Genomic DNA, 10639 nt, shown 5'->3' on the forward strand with positions numbered 1-10639 from the left:
TTTTTGAATATGATATAAGATACCAGTCCAGTTTGGTTCTTTTACATGTAGTTGTCCGTTTTCCCCAACACCATTTACTGAAGAGAGTGTTTTTTCTCGATTGTGTATTCTTGCCTCCTTTGTCATAGATTAGTTGACTGTACATGCACTTGCTTATTTCTGGACTCTGCTCTGCGTTGATCTGTGTGTCTGTTTTTGTGCCAGTACAATACTGTTTTGATTGCTGTAGCTTTGTAATATAGCTTTACATCAGGGATAAAGTACCTAGTCTTTATGCTAGTCAAAACTACCTTCACTTCCTCATACTCTAGACAGTTTTTTCAAATAAACCAGTAGCCTATGGAGAGTAATGCGCAAAAAAATTTTCCAGTTTTTCAGGGACCACTAACTAACCACGAGGCTAGTAGATTCTCTCTGTAACAAAGTACCATAGTTTTCTAGCAGTTTTTCTCTTCTGTGGCTGTTTTGAAAAGTTGTTATTTTTCCACTCATATGTACAATTGTCATTTAAATATTCAAGTGTACTCTAAGGCTGATGCTTCCACAGGCAGAATATTAAACGTCCTTGATCAAGAAACTACAACACTTTATTAGCTGTAAATGTCAACTCCCAGCCCAACACTACATACTTAAAATCACCTGTCTCCTTCCTTAGTAATATTTCAGTATGTTTTCCCCGTCAGGACTTCTCTATAATGGTTCATCTTTCTTTGTTTGATATACCTCCTTATGTTCCAACACAGCAAACTTTATATATGGGATTAAAATAATTATAAACAATGTCTTTATATGTTGATAATTTTCATCTTACCTCTTCTTTTTTTTTTTTTTTTGGCTACACCATGAAACATGTAGGATCTTAGTTCCACCACCAGGTATCAAACCTGCACCTCCTGCATTGGAAGGGCAGAATTTTAACCACTGGACTTCCAGGGAAAGTCCCATCTTCATTTTTTAATAAAACAAAATATTACAGGGACTTCCCTGGTGGTCCAATGGTTGGGAATCTGTCCTCTCAATGCAGGGGGCCCGGGTTCGATCCCTGGTCAGCGAACTAGATCTCCCATGCCACACACAACCTAGAGTTCACATGTCACACTAAAAAAAAAAAAAAGATCCTGCATGCTGCAGCAAAGATCAAAGATCCCACATGCTGTAACTAAAACATGGTGCAATCAAATAAATTATTTCTTAAAAATAAATAAAAATAAAATATTGCAGATAAAATCAAGATCTCCTTTGTTCCTTTCCCCAGACCCTTTCTCTTTCCTTCTTTAGAAGCAGCTATGATCATGAATCTTTGGAGAAGCTTCTAGTATGTTTTTATATTTATATATGCATCTATAACCAATACGTAATATTGTCATATGTACTTTTAAGATAAATGTCAGTGTACTGTACATGTCTCCTGCGACTTGCTTTTTTCATTCAACATTGTTTTTGAGATCCGTCTACATTGTACTAATAGATTTTATTCAAGTTCCCTTAGCATGTTGATTGTTCTATGGTTGCAATTTACATAAAAACAGACAATATTCCAAAAAAAGACTTTGAGTCACTCCCTGTGTGACAGGGAGGAAAACTCTTGCCTGAAGAACTTTCTGCCATCTTTGATTTGAAGAGTGGAGTGGAGTGTCTTTCTAGTGTGAGTGCAAGCCCTGAAGTAAAAAGCATCTGGTCAAAGCTAGGATAATATGTGCTGACTGGGTGAGGGAAAGAGGAGTGGTTTAAAATACAATTATGCTTGGAGCACATGCTCTTTAGGATACCATTCCTCCCTCCCAGCAAGATCCTATCACGCTGGTGTTGAAGTCTGTATTCTTCAGATATGGAAGACATACAACTAGAGTAGACAAACATCTCCTTGGCATCTGTCTGATACACAGATAAAGACTTGGGTCTCAACATTCCCTCTGTAGCTGGTGAACATTTGTTGAACACCAACAGTGACATAGGCACAGGAAATGCAGCTGCTTGCAGTATCATTTCATTATAAGCAGGAGCCTTGCTGAGTTCTTCTGTCTGTCTTTTATTAAAGGTCCACACATGTTCCTGTTGGGGAGGATCAAGTCCAGCACATGGAGCTAGTTCAGGATCTAGCACAAAGTTTTAACAAGAAGTATGGGGAGTTCTTCCCAGTACCCAAGTCCATTCTGAGTAAGTAGCAAATATGAGATTGTCAAATCAGGTTGCATTTTGAAGAGAGAGGATTGGATGATGGAATAAGAGATTTGGAACTTTTTTGGGACTATATTTGGCTTTGTCATGAACAGACTTCAAGATTTGTAATAAGAATCCCATCTTTTTCTGTAATGTAGGACTAGTAGGCCTCATTGGATTATTGAATAAAATAACCAAGAAAGTTTGAAAAGCATAAGAGAAACTAGAAACTACAAATAATCATTTTCATTATAAAATAGCATATGTATATATACACATGGGTATATGTGTGTGTGTGTCTGTGTGTGTGTGTGTACTCAGTCGTGTCTGATTATTTTGCAACCCCATGGATTACAGCCCACCAGGCTCTTCTGTCCATAGGATTTTCCAGGCAAGAATACTGCAGTGGGTTGTCATTTCCTTCTCCAGGGGATCTTCCCAACCCAGGGATTGAGCCTGTGTCTCTTGCATCTCCTACATTGGCAGGTAGATTCTTTACTGCTGGTACCACTTGGGAAGCCATATATATATATATGTATACATATATACACACACACACACACACACACACACACCACACACACATACATATATATGTATTTCTAAACACATCTTATTTGGTTGAGAGGTATCTTTCCCTATCTTGTGGATGAGGAAACAGGTTTGGCAAGGCTGGCTTTGTGCCCAAGTCATGTTTCTAGCTGGTTGGGAAGCTGGACCCTACACCAAGCTCTTCTTGTTCCAAAGCCAGCTGACCTTGCCTTCTCTGTTCACAGTAGAACAAAAGTACTAAGAGTGAGAACCACTGGATCATAATCTAGATAAACCAAGAAGGTGCTGATGATCCTCGTACTTTGCCTTCTTATGCACAATGCACAACTGAGATGGAGTATACAGTTCTGCCTACTGAGTCCAAAACCTCACCTGTGGCTTGCAAGGCTATACTAGTCTGGAATCTTATCGAGGTATCAATATTTTGGTAGCAGTGTTAACTTATGGCAGGATCAGAGATGACTGAACCTAAACTCTGCCCCTCTTTATTAAGCTGACCTCATTTTAAAGAATATAACATGTGCCTAGGATCAATTTAGAAGCAGAAGGTGGATATAAATTCCTAAGGTATTCCAACAGTTCACACAAATATATTTAGGGCCCCCCATGCATTGAAATCAACCTTCTTTTAGCAATAAGGACTATTTTCATGCTTTGGTCAATTTTACTTTATCTATATAAACTTTATATGTTTCTGTAATAGCCATAAATTAGGCAATTATTAATAATACTGGTTTATAAAGCACAGCATAACATTTTTATTCTATCAGAGCAATAACGTCACTTCTCTCACTCTCATGTGTGTGCGCGTGCATGTGTGTTTGTGTGTGTGTTGGTAATTACTTACCTAATTAATGGTAAAGAAATGGAAAGATGCCATAGGTTGTGAAAACTGGCATGGGGGTAGGAAGGGCAGGAGTTGTAGGCAGGGGGTGATTAGCCAGTAGGGAAGAGCAGAGAGGAAAGAAACAGGATACTTTTTAAACTGTGCATGGCACAACGGTATAGCTGATACAAATTCACTTGTATAAAATTATATGTTTTTTATGTGTATATATACATTAAAAGATGCATGAAAATATGATCAAAATATCAACATTTTATTACATGCTGCTAAGTCACTTCAGTCGTGTCCGACTCTGTGCGACCCCATAGACGGCAGCCCACCAGGCTCTGCCGTCCCTGGGATTCTCCAGGCAAGAACACTGGAGTGGGGTGCCATTTCTTTCTCCAATGGATGAAAGTGAAAAGTGAAAGTGAAGTTGCTCAGTCGTGTCCGACTTCAGATACGATAAGCTGTATCATAGTGACCCCATGGACTGCAGCCTACCAGGCTCCTCCATCCATGGGATTTTCCAGGCAGGAGTACTGGAGTGGGGTGCCATTGCCTTCTCTGATTATAGTACACCTTTACTTTCATGCTTGCTCAAATTGCTTGAATTTTTTACAATGAATGTTTGTTATTTATTTAATCAGATAAAAATAATGAAGCTATTTGATGTTCTCACTGCTTTTTAAGATGTAGACACTGACATTCCTATTGGTGTTTTGTTATTTTGTTTACATCTTTTTTTTTTCCCCTGGGATGTGTGTTGGTGTTTCTACCTAGCATCAATGAAGAAGGTGAAGTCCCTGCGTGATCCCTCTGCCAAAATGTCGAAATCAGACCCCGATAAACTGGCCACTGTCAGAATAACCGACAGCCCAGAGGAGATAGTGCAGAAGTTCCGCAAGGCTATGACAGACTTCACCTCGGAGGTCACCTACGAGCCCGCCAGCCGAGGAGGCGTGTCCAACCTGGTGGCCATTCACGCAGCGGTGGCCGGGCTCCCCGTGGAGGAGGTGGTCCGCCGCAGCGCTGGGATGGACACTGCTCGCTACAAGCTGGTGGTGGCAGATGCTGTGATTGAGAAATTTGCTCCAATTAAGAGTGAGATTGAAAAACTGAAGATGAACAAGGACCACTTAGAGAAAGTTTTGCAAGTTGGGTCGGCAAGAGCCAAAGAATTAGCATATCCCGTGTGCCAGGAGGTGAAGAAATTGGTGGGCTTTCTATAAGAAGTTTCAGTGAGTCACAAAAAGACTTTTCTATCTTGTGGTCTGTGCACTCCGATAAAGGCAGCTTTTCTCATAAGCAAACAATTAGAGTTTAGCAACACATAATTTGGTACATCTGATCATTGGTTTCATTTGATGAATAATGATTTGTAGGTTTCAAATAAAGCAGTGTTCCGAACCCCAAATTCTCTAGCAAAAAAAAAATGAAATAAAATAACACCCAGAAGGCATAACTATCTGAATCCTCAATTATTTGATGCATGCTCATTGGCCTTAATTTATTGACACAAATATGATTGAGGTAAGTAGTAGTTAATTTGGCCAATGGGTGTTTCATTTTTTGTCTCTCTGGAGTCCTTACCATCACAGGTGCTCCCTATATCTATCCCAACCTTTTTAAAAAGTAATATGTAGAAGTCTTAGACTTATAATCCTTGGGATGCCATTTGGACCAATTTGTGTTCAGATCTCATATCAGAGCTCATAAAAATAAGTCATTTGTCACTGAGATGATCCCTGCTTTATTGTATTTAATCTGCTTATTTCCCAAGAGACCACACTGATTTTTCTAGAAAGCATTATTATTATGTTTTTTATTCAGAGATACATGATATAACCTTCTGAGAAGGTTGAATTATTTCAACCTGATTTATTTATTGTACTAAAGCCCAGGTCCATGGATTATGTTCTTGATATGTATTTCCTTGCATTTGTCCCTCAATTTAATGTCATCAACCCATCATGAAATCTATAGGAGAGGAATTGCCATTTTATATCTGAGGAACATGAGGCTCAGAGAGTACTGTTAGCTTGTACAGTATCTCTCCATAAGTAAGAAGCAAATCCAAGATCAAAACCTTTACTCCTTATTCCTAAATAGTGCTTTTTTCATGAACACATAGAGAGCATGTTTGAAACCCCAGCATGTTTGAGACCCCAAGCATTCTTATTTTGAAGATGAGTACAGATTGAACTGAACTGAACTGAACTAGAAATATAGGACTTCCCAGGTGGCTCAGTGGTAAAGAACCCTCTTGTCTAGGAAATCCCATGGAAAAAGGAACATAGTGGGCTACAGTCCTTGGGGTCAAAAAAGAGCTGGACACAACTTAGTGAATAAACAACAACTGGAAATACAGACCTGAACTACTGATACTGTTTATATCAGCAAATCAACTAATAGCTGCCAGATTTAAATCTGGATTCAGCCAAACTTGATCACATTTGCTGCTCAGAATCCCCAACGCAGGTCCCAAGTTTTGTCTCCTTATGCTTACCTCAGAAATACCTCAAAGTATATTCTGCCTGACTACAAGAGCAGTTGGCCTGAGAATTCCCTGGCAGTCCAGTGGTTGACTCCAAACTTTCACTGCGGGGGTCACAGTTTCGATCCGTGGTTGGGGAACTAAGATCCCACGTGCTATGTGGCACAACCGAAAAAAAAGTAGTTGGCCCGATGAGTTGGATTTTCCCATTAAGTGGAAGCTTCTCATCTCACATCTGCTTCAGTCTAAGTAGTAGCAAGTCTCTCTAAAACCTAGCTTCTCTGCACTTCCCTTTCCCACATCTGAAAATGGAAATGATAATTGTGATTCACCACACCAGGGCCTGATTGATTTTGTAACAGAAATTGATTGTAAGTTTTTTGTCAGTGAGTACCATGATCACCATTTACACATGAGAAATGAGCATGCTGGGCAAACAATCTTTACTCGCGTTTCTTAAAGAGAAGGAAATAGAGTGGTCTTTTTATCAGAGTAGATATTAATAAACCTAACACTGCCTCCCAGAATCCGAATTAAAAGATCCTTTTTGCATCTTTACTTGAAAAGGGGGTGTCTAGAGTCTTACAGCCTCCTGGCATATTTATCCAAGGCTCTTTTTTTTTTTTGCCTTTAAAAGAAATCCTAGTATGAATCCTGAAAAATGACTAAATTAAAGGTGGATCTTTCAAACTGTCTGTGTTTTGTTTTTTTTTTTTAACCACCTTAACACATCTTTTATCCAAAGAACTAAAGGCACCATGGAAAGAATCTCAGAGGAGAAAAACTAGAAGACTTGTGATAACTTTTAAGGAGCAAATCCCTGTGCAGATGAGGTTGGGCTCGGGAGAATCCTGTTGTTATTCTTTGAAAGTGACCTGAGGACTCATCACATCTAATAGCCAAGTCCATAATGATTGAGAGAGGTGACCCCTTGATTTCAGTAAGTTGATAAAGGAGCCAAGGCTAGAACCTGGATTTATTTTCACATCCCTTCCACTTAGCATTTACAGGCCTCTACATAATCTTTTTATCAAGATGAAAAATTAGAGCGAAATCCAACTTGTGGCTTCTCTCAGAAGGTGATTTTAATTGTTTTCCTGTATGTTTTGGGGAGAGTTGAAATGATGAAAAATATTTAGATGATGGTGATAATGTTCAGGTAACTTAGTGCTCTGTAGCTCTGCCCCCTGCCAAGCCCTACTTCCAATCCATGTTGAGGGACTGTCATTCAGAATACAGTGGATGTATCTTGCCTTTTGTAGGTGCCTGGTAAACATCTATCCAAATAATGTCAGAACATGGGCTAGAGAGTCTTAATGAAGTATGGATATTTTTTTCAGAAACCTTCTTAATGCAGACCATAAAAGTGCTAATCATAAAACAAGAACTAATACTTGAGTCCTCACTCTGTATCAGGCACTCAACATCTTAGAACAGTATGTTTCCAAATGTGGTCCCTGACTCAGCAACATGAGCATCACCTGGGAACCCATTGATTCTCTGGCTCTACCCCAGATCTACTGAAGCAAAACTTTGAAGATGACCCCAGCAATCCCTTTTAACAGCCTTCTAGGGAATTCTGATGTATGCTAGAATTAACTACTTTTATATGAATTCTCTCATTTAGCTCTCATAAACCAATAAAATGAAACTATTGTCAGTCTCATATTATTAAGGATGCAACCGAGGCATAGGAGGTTGAGTAATTTGCCTAAGAGAGTCCAGCTTCCAAGGGTTGAGTCAGGTCATCTGATCCAGGGTGCTGCTAGGCCACAGTGGATCCTGCACAATGTCTTCTGGTGTGTTTGGGGTCATGTTCTGAGGCTGAACTGTCCAATATGATATATATGTCCATCTAAATTTAATTAAAACTAATAAATAAAAAATTCATTTCCTCTGCAGCACTTTCGAGGGCCCAACAGCCTCAGTGACTAGTGACTAGCATCTCGGACAGTACAGATGAGAGTATCTCAGTCATCACAGGAATGTCTCTTGGACACTGCTGCTTTAAGGCTTCAGCTTACTGATTTTGTTTGTAATAGTTGACGTCAAGCACCTACAGTTGAGGACTCTCCCTGGAGAATTCTTCAACTGGAGAATTCATGCAGATAGCAAAGCGATTAGGTGAGAATGACAGACCTGATAAGTTTCCCAAACTTCAGTTCAGTCACTCAGTCGTGTCTGGCTCTGGGACCCCATGGACTGCAGCATGCTAGGCTTCCCTCTCCATCACCAACTCCTGGACCTAGTTCAAACTCATGTCCATCGAGTCGGTGATGCCATCCAACCATTGTCTTGTCATTCCTTTCTCTTCCTGACTTCAGTCTTTCCCAGAAGATACAGATACAACTTAGTATTTATAGTTTCTTAGATAGTAAGAATACATACGTACTTGCTATCTGCTGGGTACTTTGTGTGTTTATATGAAATAGCTCATTTACTGTTTATGTCATAAGACAGAAACTATTAGTGCTACTTTTTCAAATAAGTAAAGGAAGATTCAGTAACTTGGCTAGACTTGTACATTTGCCATTAGTCTGTAGTTTCTTCTAGTTGGGAACCCAGTGGAACCTCTTAACTCTAAGTGTGCCCAAGGAAGTGGCATGCCCCTTCTTGACTACTCTGGATTCTGTTTGTCTCCTGCATGTCCCATTATCTTAGTCTTCACATCTCCTTCCCTGCTTCCTTTCTTCCTTAAGTGCTCTTATAATAATTCCCTTAAAGGTCTTAGTTTGTGCACGCAGGGTGTTCCTTAGGCTGATTTCTCCCCACCTTCATTCCCTGCAGTCCACTCTGTCCAGCACCGTGTGCCTATGTTACTAGGTAAAGGGATTGTACTGTGGGGCAGCACTTGGTCTCTTTAACATGATGACTCTGTGTCTGTTCTCATTGACTATGTGTTCTCCCTGTGTGACGAATGTTCTCTTTTCACTCTGTCAACTGGAGGGGACTTTGGAAATTTTTTTGGCTGGGAAGAGTCAACTTTTCCCTGTAATTGAGCTGAAAACAGATTGCCTATTGCTAGCATGTAACAAACACCCCCATAGACAGTCAACCTGGAGGCTTTATTGTTAATCATTTAAGCCCTCATATGTTAACTTTCAACAGTTCTGCTATATTGGCCAGGCTGGGATTATCTTATTTCTCCAGGAAGGAAACTGGCTCAGAGCATTAGTGACTTATCCTCGGATATGAGATTCAACATTATGACAAAAGTTTATGTAGGGCCTGCTTTGTGAAAGGCACAGGGGAAATGCAATGTGCCTATAATGTAGAGGAAGACACACAGATATCGGGCTCAGTCTCAGTCGTGTCTGACTCTTTGCCACCCTATGACTGTAGCCCACCAAACTCCTCTGTCCATGGGATTTTCCAGGCAAGAATACTGGAGTGGGTTGCCATTTCCTCCTCCAGGGGATCTTCCCAAACCAGGGATTGAACCTGCATCTCCTGCATTGCAGGAAGATTTTTTTTTTTTTTACCACTGAGCCCACACACAGAGATACTAGCTAGCAAATATTGGATGAGCATAGAAATGAACAATTACCAAGATGTTTAGGGAAGAAATAAGACAGATATAGGATAAGAGAAAGGACTTTCATATCTCAACTAGGAAATGACCCAGAAAGATGAAATTTGCATTTAGGGAAAAGCAACGCTATACAGTATATAAACAAAACGAGAATGCAAATATGAGATTGAACCATGGGAAACTGTCACTATTGGATTACTTTTACCAACAAAACTGGCAGTAAGTTGCATGTGGATCTGCCCACTGTGTCCAATGAACAAGCACTTTGTGGAGTGCCTGTTTTTCAGGCCCTATCTGCTTAGAATAGGCCAAGAATTAGAAATGAGACACAATCCCTACCCTCAGAGTCCCTGTTTCTTCTGTGGAGATGAGCATGGAAAGCCAGTGAGAGGCAGACAAGCAACTAGAACCAAAGTCTTCTGAGTCTTGTATATCTTCAGGGTATATCAACTAAGGCATTATTTGAAATATGGCTTCTAAGTGTTGTACTCAGTGGCTCTCAGACAGAATATTTAGTATTTGATATTTAACCATGTTGGCTCTATGGAATGCAAAGTAGTTCTTTGAAATATTCCCTTTCCAGTCCTGCCCACATACACTGTAAAACAGGCTGATGGTCATCATTTTCTAGAAGTGTTTCCAAAAAGCAGATGATGTTACTTTATAGGACTCTATTTAGAATAAAGTGATCTGATTTTACATAGTCACTGTCTTACTCATCATATCCAACTTAATCCTTTTTTCCAATAAGATTTTGAAGTACAGACTCCTCCTGGGAAGAAAGCCATGTCCCCGGTCCTATCTGTGAATACAGGATGAAGATGTGCGTGGGCCTGGCATTTACAACCACATCCCACACTAGCCTGGCCCCCGAGGAAGCTCATTGAGAGCAACTGTCAGTTCAAATAGTTTGTCCAGAGAGTTTCCTGAGTTTGCAGCAGCCTCTACCCCAAAAGGAGGTCTGGTGATCTTTTTTTTTTTTTTTTTTTTTTAACTCTGTGGCTTGTCCAGACGTGACATGGGAGCCAGACCTGGGGATAGAAGTGTTCCCACCATGAACCAGGCAGAAGGG

At 40.1% G+C, this 10639-nt stretch overlaps 1 protein-coding gene across 1 annotated transcript in view; it reads left to right on the forward strand.

Annotated features, from left to right (window-relative positions):
• The window catches only part of WARS2 (tryptophanyl tRNA synthetase 2, mitochondrial), a 99823-nt gene extending 89553 nt beyond the window's left edge, over positions 1–10270 (forward strand). The window contains exons 5-6 of the mRNA XM_019956719.2: positions 2039–2157; positions 4322–10270. Coding sequence (XP_019812278.2) covers positions 2039–2157; positions 4322–4770 — 568 coding nt within the window. The 3' untranslated portion in view covers positions 4771–10270. The remainder of the gene's footprint in view (positions 1–2038; positions 2158–4321) is intronic.
• The last annotated feature ends 369 nt before the right edge of the window (positions 10271–10639 follow it).

This window comes from Bos indicus, chromosome 3, assembly GCF_029378745.1.
Source record: "Bos indicus isolate NIAB-ARS_2022 breed Sahiwal x Tharparkar chromosome 3, NIAB-ARS_B.indTharparkar_mat_pri_1.0, whole genome shotgun sequence".
NCBI classification, from domain to species: Eukaryota; Metazoa; Chordata; class Mammalia; order Artiodactyla; family Bovidae; genus Bos; species Bos indicus.